We start from the raw sequence: 19100 nt of genomic DNA, 5'->3' as shown, positions 1-19100 counted from the left end.
CAGTTTCCAGGAGACACTTTAATATATGAACCAACAGGTTATGTTAACATGTGCAACATTTTATGCAGAGTTTGGCAGAGAAACTTCCACAGATGGTTTCAGGTAACAAGGAATCTCCTTCATTCTTCTAAGATATTTAAAACAAAACAAAAATATTTAAAACTAAGCCTCTTAATTTTGTATCTACTGTACATATATATGTATAGAGCAAACAACTTAGTAGTTAACAACTTGTGCCAGTTACAATATTTCCATAGAAAGAAAAAAGAAAAACAAAAACAAACAAAAAAACCCCACCAAGCACAACATCACATTTGTCAAAACCAGTGTTTTGGGGTCTTTTAATCTAAATGTAGAATTGTATCCAACTTCAATATAGTTCCAGCCAACAAGATGCTCCCAAGCCACACCTATATCATTAATTTGAAACAGTGTTACACCTGATTAACTTACTGCATAAGAAGCAACTTGTATAGGTCTGCTTGAAATAGGTGAAAGGAAGCCTTGTGCAGTTGTGTTGTATTCAGATGCTTATTTCTCAGTGGAAAAAGCCCTCTTCATCAATGGTGGTGGGGCTTTGCCAACCTCAAACATCATTTCCAAAGGAGGGTTATTGAGACAGCACCAGTCAGGTATACGGCCTGTTTGACTGTAATATTCCTTGGACACTGACCGGCTTCCAAGTATGTCCTGAAGAGCTCCAAAAATGGCTCCTGCAGCGTAAAACAAAATTTCACATTAGTTCTCATCACACTGAATGTCTCTTTCCCCTGCTCGGTTGCGGGAATCTCCCCTAACTCCTTTTCAACCCGCCAAAGAAGAGACAAAAGTCTGAATATACTGAGTCTAATCCCTTTCCCTCTTTTATGTATTTTATTGCTTCATTCCACACCCTTCATAAGTGACTGAATAAAAGACCCATATGGGCTTTACTGCGAGTAGTTTCCTGCCAGAGGCCTTTCCCTGAAGCTGTAACTCCAAGTGCTTTAAACAGGTACCATCAATCCCATGGGTAAATGAAATTCTCCCAGAAACTAAGCACTGTGGGACACTCCTAGCATGGCACAACGTGCACAAGAATAAGTTTGTACGACTCGTGGAGAAAAGTACGTCTATGTTGGTTAACTGGCAACTCTTTCTGATGAGGAGCTGCAGACAGGCTGATGACACCCACAATATCAAACATTTGCTGTTCTGTGGCACTCATGTTCAACCAGGCTTAAATGTATTACATTTTGTTTCTCTAAAATTCTACTCTAGTTACGTACAGAGGCTTAGTTTATTAGCTGAAATGTACATATAAATTCAAGAATTCGTGTCAGAAGAAACCTTTAGCCACATGGAATCGCCATGAAATGCCTCTCTTGGCCCTCCCCTTACCTGCTATATTGTAAATCAGGGTATCTGGGAGTTGTGCAGTGAGTTAGCAGCCTTTGCCTAGCCTATGATTGGCAGCTTTTAAGTCAATAACTGCCTCCCACCTCTTTTTTTTTGGGAGGGGGTGGGTGTGGGGGAATCAGGGCCCAACTCACTCTGCGCTCAGCTCTGACCCAGGCTGCTACTGCTCCCTGGCCAGCCGGGGCTGGAACTACCAATGCAGCAATTAGAACTCCCGGCTCACAGTGGTCCATGCACGCCCACGGGAGACACTGCAGTGCCAGCTGGAGAGGAGCTATGAAAAATCTGGCCCCATAGCAAATGACACCCCTGTCCTCAAGTTTGTGCTTTGGATGGTTGCTTTGCTGGTGCCACCACACGGCATGAATGGCGTACTGCACACCTGAATCACCAATTCCTGTCTTCCACACCACCGCTTCAAATTTGATGTTGCTGCTTTTCAATGATCTGCTGTCATTAGTGGGGCAAATCTCCTGCCCTCCAAAACTCCAGGAGGCAGCTTTGCTCCACAGGACTTTGACATGAGTCACAATAACTACAAAAAGCTCAGATGCAGTTTACACTTAGCAACGTTTCAAAGCACTATTGTCATTTACTCTTTCCAAATCCCATTGTATAACCTTGCTTTTCCCTTCATACCTCTGACTAACCCCAGTGTCATTCTTACCTCCCAGCCAAGCCACACAGTTGGGTTTGGCAGGTGGAGTGTGAATTCTGAAGGTCTTAGTGGCAAGTGCTTCTTTGTATTTTGGTTTATCAACCAGGCACCTAATTTCAGCCATTAATCTGTGTAGGAATCCTGGCAACATAGCAGTGCCACCAATAACTACTAAGTTCTCAGCCAGCTGCTTCCTGGTGTCTATTGGGCACTGGTACAAAAGAAAATTGAAAATGTTTAAATGAAGTTATATACACAGCATTCAGAACACGTCCGAAATGTAGCGCCTCTCTTTACAAGTGACACTGGTATGTATTCCTGTTAACGTAAGCACAAGGCAATATACACTATGTGCAGCAACTCATTTGTGTTTTTATCTAGGCCTGCTACCCCTCTCAAGGTGTCCCATGCTGCAGTTACCCTCTCTTGACTGACTTACCCCTCCAGAGCCATTGCTTGCTTGGTCAGAAGGAGTCACTAGAGAACAATGTAATTTGAACTGTCCCAGGACCTCTAGACCACGGAACCCAAAACATTGGGAATTATTTAACGGCATCAATTTTTATAACAAGGTGAGCCCTAACTTGAAATAATTGCCTTAAAACATCCAAGTTTATTGTCCTAGCAAAGAATTACTCATCTGCAAACTTTGGTTCAAACAATATATTTGTAACTGCAGAAACCCATCTTTAAAATATACATAGAATGAGATGTAGTTTACATTTGTACTGGTCAAACCCACATTCCATATTTTTTTTCCTAACTAGACAAAGACATTTCTTCTTATGATAAGCTATCACGCCTCAAGAGAATTTCCAAGTCCAAATAAAAGACCTTAAAAGAGCGAGGAGAGTAATAAAAATGCTGACACCTCTTGAATTATAGCACTCGAATTTCTAAGAGTACACAATATGCTGTAGTTTCTCATCTTCCCTAAGCCAGTCATGAGCCTAATTCAGAGAACATCTTACCCATACACGGTCCATACTTATAATCAGTGAGACTGCCCAAGTGAATGATGGTTTGTAAAACCAGGCTCTATGCAAGGCCACAGCAATGCATGCAACTATTTATACTGGTAGCGATACCTCAATAAGTGCATCCAGTATTAAAGTGGCAACGGATTTCTCTTCATTATCCTGCTCAAACAGTATTTCCACAACTGAGTCTCTGTTGACAAAACAAAACAAAGCACGGCGCATTAGCAACAAACAACAGCCTACCAGTATGGTGTCATTGTTTCCTCGTGTTCTCCCAACTGTCTGTTTCCACCTATTGTCTTTCACCTTTCAAAGAGTTTAGAGTCTTAGTATAACAGGGACAGTTTTTGTTACATGTTAGTACAGCACCTAGCACAATGGGTTCCTGGTGCATGACTGGGGCCTCAAGGTGGTACCACAGGCTGTCATTATAGTGTGAAGTTTTAGGGGCCTCAAATCACAAGACCAAAGTGCAATGGTTCATTAATGCCCCTAAACAAACAAATACATTTTACCAGCACACAACTAAGGCATCATTTCTAATGGTTTATTTCAATATTCAGGCATCGGGGCACTACTCTAAACACAACAATAAAATAATAAGTCATTTTAGTTATAAGTTTTCTAACCTGATTGAGCCAACTACATGCAGAATCTTCTCTCCATCTAGAGGGTAATCTACATCTGGAGGTGGTGAAGGACGCTGAAACAAAACACACACACATCATCTGAAAGGCAAAAAAGAGATCTCCTTCCACTTCAAAGAGGAGGAGAAACATTTACTTTCCACCTACCTCAGCACTGCCATCCATGTTAAACTTTGCTGCCTGGATTTTCAGCCCACGTTGGAGATCACTCACAAAACAAGTGCGGACTTTATAAAAGAAAAAAAAAAAAGATATACAAAGACTTTGTTTTAGATGCCTTAACTTTCCATTGCCTTGGAGTAGCTTCACAGCTTGTGACTTCTATCCCTTTACTTAACATTTTTGGGACCAAGGTCTACATTTTTATGTATACAAGATATTGCTACTTGCTGTGAAATACTCTGACACTACTTATCAGAACTTAGGCTCTGGTTGGGATGCAGAATTCTAAAGGAAGTAGCATTCATACCACAAATATGCTGCACTAGAGAGGATTTTCTTCTTGAGGAACTAAATAGCTAGATCTAAAGTCCATCGAGTGTTATCAACTCTGCCTTTTTGTTGCCAGGAGGTGGAAGGGATAGTTTACTGCATTTGAATCAACAATTCCAGTCTTAGGCCTGCTCTACACTAGGAGTTTATATCGAATTTAGCAGCGTTAATTCTACTTAACTGTGCACCCGTCCACACCAGGAAGCTAATTAGTTCGACCTAGAGGGCTCTTTAGTTCGAATTCTATACTCCTCCCTGACGAGGGGAGTAGCGCTAAATTCGACATGGCTATGTTGAATTAGGCTATGTGTGGATGGAAATCGACCTTAGTAGCTCCGGGAGCTATCCCACAGTGCACCACTCTGTTGACGCTCTGGACAGCAGTCTGAGCTTGGATGTTCTGACCAGCCACACAGGAAATGCCCAGGGAAAATTTGACACGCTCCGGCGCCTTGTGGATGTTCTGCAGGACCGCAGGCAGGAGGACAGAGCCCCCCTGCACTGTATCTGCAACCGCCCTCCCCCGCCACAAAGTCCCAAACCCCCCTCACCCAAAGTAACAAAAAGGAGGGGCGACAGGGGCCATGAAAACTGTCACTGCACCCCTGCAGAGTGCACAAATACAAGAAGGCTCTCATTCCCTAAATGTTGAGAAGTCCTTCCCTTCCTGGCTCACCGAAGCCCCAATCCCAGTTTCTTCCCCTAACTGTGTAGTTGATTATTAAAAGTAGTTTGCTGTTAATTACTATACTATTTCCGTCAAGTTTCTGTCTGTGAAGGGGGGGAGAAGGGGGTTGTTAATTGCATAGGACAGTCACCTTTACCAGGGTACAGACACGGGGGCAGGATCAACAGCAGGTCACACACACAGTGCAGTCAGTAGGCACCCTGGTCAGTCTGGGAGGTGTTTTCCATGTTCTGTGTGGGTGGGGGGTACGTGACTTTGTGGAATGGGAGGGCGGTTACAGAACTTATGCAGCGGTCCTTGTCCCGGACCACAGAGCCACGCAGCAGGGGAATCTGTAACCGTCCTCCCCCGCCACAAGGTCACGTAGCCCCCGCACACAGAGTCCCGAAAAGGAGGGATGGCAGGCTCCGTTGAAACAACCAGTCCGGCACTGCAGACCGCTCTAGGAGCAGGAGCCTATCATTCCTCGAGTGTAGAAGCGGTGTTAACATCACTGCTCACCCTACCCACCACAGTCTGCGTCCCTGTTTCAACCCTTTAACGCAAATTCATTAATAAAGAAAACGTTGTTAATTAACAATGTTCCATTAACTTTATTTTTAAACGTGTGTTGGAAGGGAGGAAACGCGGTGAACGGGGTATGTAACCGCAGAAGAAAGTCAACAGTAACTGAAGCAGGGGCAGGTTCAGCTTCTCTGTAAAGAAACTGAACAGCCACAGGTTACCCTGCTCCCTGAGGAACCTAGCTTTCAAAGCCTCCCGGATGCACAGCGTTTCCCGCTGGGCTCTTCTAATTGCACGGCTGTCTGGCTGAGCGTAATCAGCAGCCAGGCGATTTGCCTCAACCTCCCATCCCGCCATAAAGGTCTCCCCCTTGCTCTCACAGAGATTGTGGAGCACACAGCAAGCTGCAATAACAATGGGGATATTGGTTTCGCTGAGATCTGAGCGAGTCAGTAATCTCCTCCATCTCCCCTTGAGATGTCTGAAAGCACGTTGAATGATGACAGTTACCCAAGACCACCATTGACACATTTTTCCCCCCAGCATGCATTGTGGGGAAATCCCAGAATTCAAATGGGCAGCGGGGACTGCGGGAACTGTGGGATAGCTTCCCACAGTGCACCGCTTCCAATGTCGACGCTTGCCCCATTAGTGTGGACTCACAAAGTCGAATTAGTGTCCTTAGTGTGGACACACAAATTCGACTTTGTAAGGTCGATTCCACAAATTCGAATTAAGTTAAATCGAACTAATCTGGTAGCGTAGACATACCCTTACACACCACCATCTCAAATTGGATGTTGCTGTTTTGTAAATGGTCTGCTATTATGTGGTGGTGTTAGTGGCACATATCTCCTGCCCTCCAAAACTCCAGAAGGAGCTTAAGAGCCAAACTCCATTTGTATCTTTAATAGAACACAAACAACCATTCTAGCAAGTAACATCTTATATCTGGTTAAAAATAACGGTGTGAAAAAAGACAGCCAATCAGAAAGCTGCATTTGTGTCCAGAATTTTAAAAAGCCATTTCCATGAATTAATTATACGTGATAAAATATTAGCAATGTTTAAAAGGTATGGAACATCTTACGGTATCGAGGTGCTTGACATGTGGTCTTTCCCCCTTGTCTGGCCCAACAGGTAGATACTATTTCTGTTAAGACTGGCTGTTAATAAGCCATAGGAAACATTTCTTAAGTTCATCAACGATTTTTATTTTCTATTAAAAGAGTTGTAAAGTGGTTTGGGATGAACTACATATAAAGTGCTATAGGGTATGTCTACCCTATGAAATTAGGTCGATTTTATAGAAGTCAATTTTTCTGAAGAGATTTTATACAGTTGATTGTGTGCGTCCCCCCTAAGCGCATTAAGTCGGTGGAGTGCGTCCACAGTACCGGGGCTAGCGTCGACTTTCGGAGCAGTGGAGTGTGGGTAACTATCCCACAATTCCTGCAGTCTCCGCTGCCAAACAAGAAATGAAATTCAAAAGTTCCCGGGGCTTTTCCTGCGTACCTGACTAGTGCATCTGAGTTGAAAGTGCTGTCCAGAGCGGTCACAATGGAGCACTCTGGGATAGCTTCCGGAGGCCAATACCGTCAAATTGTGTCCACACCACTCCAAATTCGACCCAGCGATGTCGATTTTAGTACTAATCCCCTCGTCAGGGAGGAGTACAGAAATCGATTTTAAGAGCCCTTTAAGTTGACAAAAATGGCTTAGTCGTGTGGATGGGTACAGGGTTACATCGACCTAACGCTGCTAAATTTGACCTAAACTCATAATGTAGACCAAGACATAGAGAAGTTAGTATAGTTTTTTTACTGAAGTATGCCCAAATTTTTGAAGTGCAAATTTATTAAGGTGATTAATATTTCATACCAGATCCAATATTCCAAAACGCCTTTTACATGCCACACCTCTACCTCGATATAACGCTGTCACCGTGTTATAGGCGAAACCGTGTTATATTGAAATTGATTAGATCCATTGCAGTGCGCAGCCCCGCCCCCCGGAGCACTGCTTTACCGCGTTATATCCAAATTCGTGTTATTTCGGGTGGCGTTATACTGAGGTAGCGGTGTATTTTCAGTTTTGGTGAAGATACCATATTATGTGGCAAACACAGAGCATGCCTAGCTAAATCATTTTAAGCAAGAACGAACAATCTTTTAAGTCAGAACTTCTCAGCAGTAATGGTCTTTTTGACCAGAAGCAATCGAAACTTGATGTTGCCAGTTTGTGAAAGTTAAATCTGCTATTAATCAAAGGTAGGGTACATATTGTGTGTTTCTATAAATAGTCATCAGAAAAAAACAGAACACGAGTATTTAAAAATGCAACACCATATTAACCTAAACTGCTGATGGATGGATGCACAAAACTACCCAATATTCTTACATTGTGTTTATATGCAAAACACACAACACTCAGCTATAACTGGACCAACACCTCAAGTCTAACCTCAGAAGATGGATGCAATATGACCCGCAGAACACCTACAATATGGACAGTACTTCAAGTTCTTTTGCTGATATAAGAAATATGACAAAAGGGAATTTAAAACAACAGAATCCCATAAATTTACAGTGGCAGGGTATTGTAAATGTAGTGACGTTGTTAAATTGATCTCTGAGGGAAAGCACAAAATAGCGTTTATTGAAGTAAAGAGTTTTACCTTTTATATCCTCTACAATGTCTTCTGGAACTGAGCCTAAAAATAGTTAATAGTTTAGTACAGATCTTCATTAAGTAAAAATACAACTTGCAAAATCCAACCAATAATTGAAGTGTGAATTTAGTACAGAAATTGCACAACAATAACTTTAAAAGAGTTGCTAGAAATAAACAATTTTACTGGGGGAAGAAATCTACATGAAAAAGAGAACCTGTCTTACATTTGGAAACAATGTAACATGCTCTTCTCACATTCAAAATGTAACAGACAAAGAATACAGCACTAAACTTTATTTCAAACCAGTTAATCGTTAAGAGTGGTTTGTCATGGAAGTAACATACTAATTAATTTTATACTGGGAGAGGAGACATGGAACCAGCAGCATGTTAAACCTGGTGGAGAAACATTAATTTATTCTTTCTGATGTTAGCAGCATGAAAGGAAGCAGAGAAGGAAGCGGGATTAACCCACCTTCCCCAGAATGATTGCCTAAAAAGGAACACATTTATGTTACATCAGAAATACACCTTACCCATCACTGATGGGAGTCTTTGTCCTTTAGCTACTCCTGTGTCAACACTGCATTGCTCCAACAACTGATTCTCCAGCTCCCTAAAATGTTGTAAATATAAAAAGTCTATAGTTACCACCCGCTACCAATCCTATGTATTTGTACCATGTCAGCACTACGTTATTTACTTCCTTCAGTAACACTTTCTTTTAAATAAAGACCGAAATAAATCCAATTTCTAAACTGTTATTTCCACAGTTCCCATCATATTTCCACGGCCACTACACGTTTACAACTTTAGAATGGGATGGTAACACAACAGGGCTTATAATCCAATTTAATTATATTATAATAAAAGTAATTGACTAAAGATTAATTTTCACAATCAAATGGCATCAGTTGACAGAATCATCTTGGATGCATAACTGTAAACTTACTTGTGAATTGCTTTTCCTCCTAGGGGAAGGGCACCCCAGCAACTCAAAATGGGGATTCCCTCATATATCTATAAGCAGCTCAGGAAATCTTCACTATATTATAATGTGTTTTCCATCTGAAGACACAAGGATTGAAGGCATTTTTCTTCCTCCTTTCCCTGCATCAGTTAGAAATATTTCTAATAGTCAATTCTGTCCAGAACTCTCATTAATGTGTAGTATGTGAGGGAGAAACACAGAACTGTCAAGCAATAGAACACAGATTATGTCTGTTCCTATCCCATCCTTTGGAAAGAGCATAGGTCTAGGGATTCTCATGTAGTAAGTCAGGATATTGTGATATTCTCCACTCTAAAACTGCAAGCCAGAATACTATGATCAAAGCTAAACTGTTGGTCTGTCCCTATTCTTGTCTATAATATTTCAAGTCTATAATAAAATAAGCTACTTCTTGTTATAGTTTTCCTGCTGAAGATTTGATTTCCGGATTATTATTCAAGGATACAGGCAGCACCAGACTTTCTGCATATCCACAGTCTAAAACCATAGCAGAATTAATCCCAAGTGTCAGAAGAGACATCAGGTGACTTGGGGCAAACAACACAGAAGGAACCTGTAATGAGACCAAAACAATTAAATTCAGTGCAAGAAAACTTGAAGGTTTATAATTTTCATTCCCCCCAATTTCGTATAAAAAATGAAGACTGACCAATCAAGTACTGAACTGCCCAGTCTTAATTCAGGATTGAATCTAAAGTGATGACGACCAACTAAATACAGCAGCATACTCAAATTCATTCCCAACATGTTCATCGCTACACCATGTCCACATATGTCCTTAATACCAGTGAATAGTAACAGAGGGTTGTCAGAAAAACAAGTACTGTGTATGGAACATAGCTTAGGTCAAGTCACAGGTGACTACAGAAGGCCAAACGTAGCTCTTCATAACATGCTGTGAAGGCATGAAGAGGTGAGCAAAGGAGACAAAGTTTTGATGTGTGGCCAGTGGGATCATGCTCTCCACTGTACAAACACTGATTAAAAGCTAGTACTAGGAAGTGTTAGTCTCAGAGCAAATCAACAGCTCTTTTCGCCACAAGGATCACATTGCAATATAGGTAAGAAAGAGGGAACTCTAAAAGGAAATGTGAAAGAAGCAGCTCAGACCATATAGCTAGACGAGAGCGCCAGCCTTGCCCTAGAAATCTCGCTCTCAGGGTGCTGACAACTCCATTGGCAAATACCCTCCCCTGAACTCTGGGGAAAAGGAAAAGTAATTCCATACAGTTTTTATTTATTGGCAACAGCGTGGTGTAATTAGATCACAAGATAACTATTTAAAAATGCTGACCTTGTATCAAATGTCACATTTATTTGTAACACCATGAAATGGTGGCCCTACACACGAGGCAGGGCTCACTTTACATGGCTACCAGCAGGTTTGTTGTCATAGAACCAGACCTCAAAACCAAAGTACGGACCTTTCACTGTCACCAGTCATTTTGGATAATGTTTAAAGCAGCTCTGTGTTAAGTGCATTATCCGTCATCCTCACATTGCAAAGTAATCAAAATGAAAGGCATTTCTCTCTCCTCTTTTTTAACTTTCTGTGAACGGATTAGAAAATCCACTCACACTGCTCATCAAATTTAAGGTGGGGAAAAAAGATACCAGGAAGGAATTATACAGAAATGTAATCTATGACAGTTTAAGATTAGTTATAAAATTAGGCTGGGGAGGCAAACTACTTATTTGCATAGCCTTTAACAGAAAAGCATAGCAATCTGACCTATATGAACTGAAAGGTTATGGCATTACCTTGCAAAGTGTTTTCCATTGACACTAGGATCAGAATTAGATTTAAGGAAGAGTCTGATCTAACAAAAAGATTGATTATGTGAAGGACATAAATATCAAATAAGTTCCTATCTAAGTGAGTACAGCCAGAGTTTAGGTCACATGCTAGGCAAAGATATTGGCTTATGATAAAGGATTAAGACTTGTGTTGAGAGAGAGCGCTAAGAAATGTTTAAATATAGACTCAGGTTTCTGGCAGTGCTCAGTGGGGATTATTGGTCCTGTCAAAAATGAGATGACATGAGCTATTTTTTGCCAAGTCAAAAAAAAAATCTATAGGTAATTCTTGCTAATATATGCTATTTAGATAACTGATATTTAAATGAGTCAGGAAAAAATCCCACTGATCTCTACCTCTCTGTCTTCCTCTTTTCACTTTCATTTTTTCCCTTTATCCCCACTCCTTTGTCCATTCCCACACATGCCAAGTATAGCAATGGCCACTAGCACTATTTGATTATTCTACATATCCTACATGACAGATGGTATTCACCCAGGAGTTTTGAAGGCACTCAAATATGAAATTGCAGAACTGCTAACTGTGGTATGTAACCTATTGCTTAAATCAACCTCTGTACCAGATGAATGTTGGATAGCTAATGTAACACTGATTTGTATAAAAGGCTCCAGGGGTGATCCTGGCAATTACAGGCTTGTAAGCCTAACTTCAGTACCAGGCCAATTGGCTGAAAATATAGTAAAGAACACACAGATGAACATGATATTTGGGGAAGAATCAACATGGCTTTTGAACAGGGAAATCATGTTTCACCAATCTATTAGAATTCTTTGAGGGGGGGGGTCAACAAACGTGAACAAGGGTGATCCAGTGGATATAGTGTATTTGGACTTTCAGAAAGACATTGATAAGGTCCCTCACCAAAGGCTCTTAAGCAAAGTAGGCAGTCATGGGATAAGAGGGAAGGTCCTCTCATCGATCAGTAACTGGTTACAAGACAGAAAACAAAGTGTAGGAATAAATGTTTTTACAGTGGAGAGAAGTAAAAAGTGGGGTCCTCCAAGGATCCATATTGGGACCAGTGTTGTTCAATATATTCATAAATGATCTCGAAAAAGAGGTAAACAAAGATGTGGCAAAGTTTGCAGATGATATAAAATGATTCAAGGCAGTTAAGTTCAAAGCTGACTGCGAGGAGTTACAAAGGGAATCTCACTAAACGGGGTGACTGGACAACAAACTGGCCAATTAAATTTAAAGTTGATAAATGCAAAGTCATTCACATTGGAAAACACAGCCCTAACTATACATACAAAACAATGGGGTCTAAATTAGCAATTACCACTCAAAGCGCTCTTGGAGTCAACGTGGATAGTTCTCTGAAAACATCTGCTCACTGTGCAGCAGCAGTTTAAAAAAAAGTGAATAGAATGTTGGAAACCATAAGGAAAGGGATAGATAATAAGACAGAAAATATATGCCATTACATAAATCCATGGTATGCCCAAACCTTGAACAGTGTGTGCAGTTCTGGTTGCCCCTTCTCAAAAAAGATATGTTAGAACTGGAAAAAGTACAGAAAAAGGCAACAAAAATGATTAGGGAAATGGAACAGCTCCCATATGAGGAAAGATTAAAAAGACTGGAGGTGTTCAGTTTGGAAAATAGACGACTAAAGGGGAATATGATAGAAATCTATAAAATCATGAATAGTGGGGAGAAAGTGAATAAGAGTTATTTACCCCTTCACATAATACAAGTACCAGGGGTCACCCAATGAAATTAATAGGCAGTAGGTTTAAAACAAGCATAAGGAAGTACTTCCTCACACAACACACAGTCAACCTGTGGAAATGATTGCCGGGGATGTTGGGAAGACCAAAAATGTAACTAGGTTCAAATAAGAATAAGGTAAGAATAATGGCTACTAGCCAAGAAGGTCAGGGATGCAACTCCATGTTCTGGGTTGTTCCTAAACCTCTGACTGACAGAAACTGGGACTGGACGACCGGGGATGGATCCCTTGATAAATTCCTGTTCTCGTCATTCCCTCTAAAACATCTGGCACTGGCCACTATCAGAAGACAGGACACTGGGATAGATAAATCGCTGGTCTGACACAATATGCCCATTCTTATGTAATCAATTAAGACAACGAATGCCAATAGGTAATACACGTACCTCAAAATACTTGAAAAGTACTCTAGTGAGTGTCTCTCTGAAGTGTGAGGGGCATAGCACAGATTCCACTATTACAACGCGACGGTCTCTGGGATTCACCAGCAGATGTCTGGAAAACAGCACATATATTTGTAAAGAATTATAAATTGAGGCTGTTAATGCATGCATCCGACGAAGTGGGTATTCACCCACGAAAGCTCATGCTGCAAAACGTCTGTTAGTCTATAAGGTGTCACAGGACTCTTTGCTGCTTTTACAGACCCAGACTAACACGGCTCCCCCTCTGATACTTGTTAAATCTAAGCATCTCTTATGGGACCTGATACCTTTTTTCAAGTTTTGTAACTACTTCTTTTGAAAGTTAATTCAGTCAAAAGCATAATAAATAATAAAGTGCACTTAGATAGCACCTTCCACCCCACACCTCACTGCATCTTACAATGAAGCTTCACAACATGCAGGGAGGTAGGCATTATTCCAGATTTACAGATCAGGAAACGGCGGTGCATGCAGAGGTTACAGTCTTGTCTACAAACAGATTATGTACCTCTAAGTATATAGGTCTGTGTGCAGGCCACCCTTCAGTGACTTGTCCAATGCCACGGTGCATTTGTGGAAGACCTAAGAATACGACCCAGATCTCCTGACCCACAGTCCTGTGCTTCAAGGTCTAGCTCAGGGGTCGGCAACCTTTCAGAAGTGGGGTGCCGAGTCTTCATTTTATTCACTCTAATTTAAGGTTTCGTGTGCCAGTAATACATTTTAACATTTTTAGAAGATCTCTTTCTCTAAGTCTATAAAATATAACTAAACTGTTGTATGTAAAGTAAATAAGGTTTTAAAAATGTTTAAGAAGTTTCATTGAAAATTAAATTAAAATGCAGAGCCCCCTGGACCAGTGGCCAGGACCAGGGCAGTGTGAGTGCCACTGAAAATCAGCTCGCGTGCCGCCTTCGGCACAAGTGCCAGAGGTTGCCTATCCCTGGTCTAACTCATCATCTCTCACAAAATTAAAAGAAAAAGGGGAATAATTTGCATTTTCTCAAAACGATAATAAAACCATCTTCTAGTTGCAGAAGGACGTGTCCCCAGCATGTCAGAGACTTTGGGTCAGAAACAGAACAGCACTGGTAGAGGACAGAAAGAAAACCAATAATGCTTGAGGGAGTGAGGCAGAAGTCCAGTAACAAAAGTAATGTTTGTCCACAACAGGAGTCAAGTCATTCTGTATGTGGATGTGAGTGGGACAAGAGAGGACCAAATCTAAGTTCATGAGGACATTTAGACCCAGGGGAATATGTGTTCTATTCAAGTAAAAAAATATAACCCTACAGAATTCAGTGATCCCATCAGGCACATTATAAATCTCAGACGCTGAACATTTGTATCCAGACGTCCAAACCCTTGTTCACATCAGGCCTGGTTTTTCCATTTATCTCAATGGGCTTTGGAGCCCTATGAGCAGCCCCATTGAAATCAGTGCAACTCCACACAAGAATAAGAATTTTCGAGCTCAAGCTATTTGTGACTATGTCACAGTTAACAGTTGTTTTATTTATTTAGATGATTTTAAACAATAAGATGCATATCCAAAGCTCTAGGTGCTTATCACACATTAACAACACAATTCAAATTTTAGCAGCATTAAATAATTGTTTCAGCAAGAGCTCAGCCAGCTAGCCATCTCCTTCCCATCGTTTTATCGTTTAGGAAACATAACATCAGCCTTCTCCAAAACCCCTATCAAAACAGACATCTTTTGCAACATGATCAAACAAAAGCAGCTAATCAGAGAAAAATATCACAGTGCCGCTCACCTGAAATACAGCATGTGAATAAATTCCTTCAGATATGAATACAGCTCTTCTGTGTTAATATTATACTGAACGACTTTAATAGGCTGCAAAAATAAAAATTTATATTAAAATGTTATCTATAGCCAGTATAAAATTCAAAAGATATTGTTATTGACTTCAAGAAATATTTTCCATTGTCTGATGTATTACGCACATCACAAAATTAACCTACAAATTATTTTACTTGAATCAATTTTGAATTTTTTTTCCTTTAAAACTTGTCATCAATTTTAATGCTGAGGAAAGGTGTCACATTGACAATTCTGGAGACTTACATCCCCTACTAAGAGAAAAAGCATAGTACAGGTGGAGGCAATGTGCCTCAAACCTGACCCTGTGGTTATGTCTACACTGCAATTAAGCACCAGAGGCTGGCCCGTGCCAGCTGAAGCAGGCTCACGGGACTTGGGCTGCCGAGCTATAAAACTACAGTGAAGATGTCTGGGTTTGGGCTGGAGCCCAGGCTCTGGGACCCCCCCCACCTTGCAAGGTCCCAGAGTCCAGGCTCCACCTCATGCATCTACACTGCAGATTTATAGCCTCACAGCCTGAGCCCAAGTTAGCTGACATGGGCCAGCTGCGGTTGTTTAACTGCAGTGTAGACATACCCCTAGAGACCACCTCTAAAGGTACCGATTAATGCCAAATGCGGTGGTGTGGACACTTCGCATGAAGTGCTCCAATCTTGCAAAGACTTACACACATACTTAACTTTATCCACTGATAATCATCTTTTTGAATTCAACAGGATGATTCACAGGGCACAAACACATGCATACATCTTTGCAGAACTGGGGCCTAACTGATCAACTGGATAACTCAAGAGATAAATAATCTTAAATATTTGAAAGGCCCCAAGCCTACCAGCTGTTCTGTATATGCGGACCCCTGTGTTCACATGGAGACCCATTGACTGAACACCTTGTAGGATTAGAGCCTTAATTTGTAAGTAATATTGATGCAGAAAAAGAAAGTTTCCTGAGAATTAACAATTTACTGGGAGGAATTTATAGCCCGAATCACAACAGAGAGAACATTAATACCCAGAAAGCAAGGTCATCATGGCTGTTACAGGTGAAACATTTTGTTATTTTTAAAAATACTTTTGAGGATTATTCTACTTATCCTGTTTTGTATGTGAGGTGGCAATTCTCAAATCCATGTTTGGCAGTTCCAGACACTTTTATATCAATCAGCTTACCCTATTAATATACTATATGGTCCCAAATTTCTAATTTAGGGATGTGTCCAATTAATTTTCCATTTGCAAAAGCCAGCTCACTTTATGGTTGTTCATGTAACAGAATCATAATTGTCCTCAATTTGAGGTCAATTTTCATAACAACTTATTATGGCCTCTTAATAGGAACAGCTACGAGATAACGGACATGGTTTACGATGGAGGAAATAATGACACACATTTCTGTGATGTCTGAACATATATATTTAAAGTACTTCTCAAAAATAAAAATGTAACACAAATAACTATTGAATTTGTGGCTCTTTCCCGACAGTACATTTTAAAAAATGTTACCTTAGGAATGTCAGGTTTCTTTATTTCACTAGGAATAATGCATCTCGGTCCTGTTTCTCCTGCAAAACCACATCTAAACAAAAATATTTAAAATTAACTAATTACATATATGTATTTCACATTTAAGAACTACCAAGAAATTAATGATCTGATATTTCAAATAGTAAAAGTGGATTTGATAATCAAAATAATTTAATCTGAACAAAATTTGTAAAGTCCATAGAGGTGTTTTATGTATGATTTACTAGGGCCAGGTCTACACTGCAAACTTCTGCCAGCACAGCTAGGCTAGCTAGTGGGGTGAAGGGGTGTGATCCCTGAGTAACACAGCAGTGCTTGCAAAGGCCATAGTGTAAATGCTACACTTTTACAGGTATAACTTGTTTTGCTTGTAGAGGTTGGTTTTATTATACTGGTACAAAGAACAGTGTTACTAGTATAGCTGTGTCCACATTAGGAGCGCTTTGCCATTCTAGTATACTGGTATTCTTATATTGGTAGAGTGCTCATAGTGTAGACTCAGCCTATGTAGTGAGTTCAAATTAGCAGGATTCCAAGCCAAGATTTAGAATAGCTAGTCAAGTTAACTTTTCATAAACAGGTCATATATAAAAGGACAGTGAGTTCTAAAGATTAAACAGAAAAAACAGATGCCCTAAGGATGAGGTTTTAGGAGTTCCCAATGCTTTACATTTCTTTTGTCCCTTTTGAAATACATATTAGAAGTTCAAGCACGATTTGGTAGAATGCCTACCCATGGTTTCAGAGTTTAATGTTTTTAAAGTAAAGAGGTCAATAAATATATTTTGTCTTGGCATTCTGATACCATGAATGCATCCAATCAGTTTCCTGAATGGGGACTATTCTAGAGAAAAACAGCCAGACTTCAGAATATCAATATTTATACATACGTAGAGGATTTAACAAATCCTTACTATAATGTTATTTTGGTTATATATTTAGACCCCAATGCTGCAATCAAATTCACATCACAGACTTGCACCTGCAAGGATTTGATTGCAGAACTAAGGCCTTAATTTTTAATAATCATATACAGTCATGTGGAAATCAGTACCATCTGATCCCAAGATCGGTGTGTCTAAGCCCACAATCCTACAACTGCCTTCACATGGGAGCTCATGCTCCAGCATGGAGCCCCAATGATATTACTGGAGCTCCAAGCATGCATCTGACAGCATAGAGGCAGGTGAAGAACTGGGCCTAATGTAGTACAGCCACAAATGTGGCATAAATGTAAACAAATGACTCTGTTGCAGTTGTCGCAAACACTGCAGGAATAAAAATTACTCCTCCAAGTAGGTCCACTGAAACCAATGGAACTACTCAAGTGAATAATATAGTCACTTGTTTAACTGTTCGCAAGATCAAGCCCATAGTTATCTTCTTATTTTAAGTGAGTCCCTTGCATGCAGAAGACACTAGCATAAAAAAGAAAAGGTCTGGAATTTGGCGCTGATAATACAAAAAGGACACTTTGGGGTGGTGGATAGAAGGGGGTATAAGACATCCAGCCTTAACGAAGAGTCAAGACGTCCATCGCCATGGCACCCGAGTGCCAGGCCGCAGGGCAGGGTTGTTGCGCCTCCTTTGCGATGGTGACAGACCAGCCAAGCGCCGGTCAGGGCTGGGCACAGCCTGACGTGTGGTGACACGGCGTTCAGAGGGCAGGGAACGCCGGACACATCCCCACCCGCCCGCGCTGCCTCATGTCGCGACAGGGCGCAGTTGCCGGGGATACAGGGGCAGCCCCACCTGCACCCCTAACCTGGGCATCGTGCGGAGGGGGGAGTCAGCCCGCAGCGAGCCCCGGGGCCGGGGGAAGGGGCTGCCCGCCGCGGCCAGCCGGACCACTCACTTGGTGAAAGATTCTCCCAGGTCTATCACCACCGCCGTCTTCTCCCCGCCGCTCCCCAGGCCCTCGTACAGCGGCATCGCCACGGGCTGCAGAGACCAGCGCCCGGCTTCCACCCCAACAAAGGGGGCCTTCCTCACTGAACGGCGCAGACCCCGCGGCCTACGGGGGCCTTCTACACCGGCCGGCGCAGATCAAGGCTGTCCCTGATCCTGCCTGTTCTCAGGTTTAATCCCTCTGTCGGGGCTTGACACTTTCGGAGGGAGCTGAGGTGATTCTGCACGTCCCCTTCTTCTTTCCCGGCGCTGGAGACTGTACGGCTCTGGCCCGAGCTGTTTTCAGGCACGCAGTAGTCACCTTAAGAGAGGCGATGTGCAGGGGTGGGTAGGAAGGCGGACAGAGAGAGCAAGAGAGGGCTTTGGGGAAGGTGCTGGGGTGAAAGAGAGAGCGGGCCCTTGCGGGAGAGGATGACAAGGATGGGTGCTGGGGGTGAAGGATGGAGAGGTCCCTGCGGGAAAGTGATGGGGGACGGTTGTTTTGAGGACTGAGACTCAAGTAGGAGAAAGGGGGGTGATAGTGATTCATGGGGTGGGAGATTGTGTTTGGAGACTGGAGCACAGGGTCCTGTTAGCCTCCTTTGTCCCCGCCCTCGAAGACAGAGAGGGATGATCCAGGTTGAAGAGCTTTGATTTGATAGTAATAAAGGGGATGGGGGAGTCCATGTGCTAGTGGTCAGAGCATAGGACTGGAAGTCAGGACCAGGGATGGCTTTATGACCCGCGGGGCCCGATTGGAATACTTGGCGGTGGTCTGAGGCTTTGGCAGCACTTCGGCAGCGGGGGGGG

At 41.9% G+C, this 19100-nt stretch overlaps 1 protein-coding gene across 1 annotated transcript; it reads right to left on the bottom strand.

Moving 5' to 3' along the window:
• On the bottom strand, positions 1-18438 carry ACTR10 (actin related protein 10). The gene is made up of 13 exons (XM_045015077.1): positions 18259-18438; positions 16383-16455; positions 14810-14892; positions 12993-13101; positions 9498-9605; positions 8993-9060; positions 8577-8656; positions 8045-8080; positions 3831-3910; positions 3666-3739; positions 3145-3226; positions 2066-2267; positions 1-713 (listed from the first exon to the last, which is right to left on the bottom strand). Exons 1-13 carry the CDS (start codon positions 18333-18335, stop codon positions 532-534), a joined length of 1254 nt encoding a protein of 417 aa, XP_044871012.1. The 5' UTR covers positions 18336-18438; the 3' UTR covers positions 1-531.
• Positions 18439-19100: the final 662 nt, after the last annotated feature.

The sequence above is a fragment of the Mauremys mutica genome, chromosome 4, assembly GCF_020497125.1.
Source record: "Mauremys mutica isolate MM-2020 ecotype Southern chromosome 4, ASM2049712v1, whole genome shotgun sequence".
Taxonomy (NCBI): Eukaryota; Metazoa; Chordata; order Testudines; family Geoemydidae; genus Mauremys; species Mauremys mutica.
The sequence above is the reverse complement of the archived record's forward strand: the minus strand, read 5'-3'. Positions and strand labels throughout refer to the sequence as shown.

Excerpts from the sequence above, each read along its gene's own strand:
- ACTR10 (XM_045015077.1), bottom strand. The coding sequence starts at position 18,335 with ATGCCGCTGTACGAGGGCCTGGGGAGCGGCGGGGAGAAGACGGCGGTG. Across the intron at positions 3,740-3,830 it reads ACATGGATGGCAGTGCTGAG|CGTCCTTCACCACCTCCAGA; the intron begins GTAGGTGGAAAG and ends GTTTTGTTTCAG. Across the intron at positions 714-2,065 it reads CTGTGTGGCTTGGCTGGGAG|GAGCCATTTTTGGAGCTCTT; the intron begins GTAAGAATGACA and ends TTTACGCTGCAG.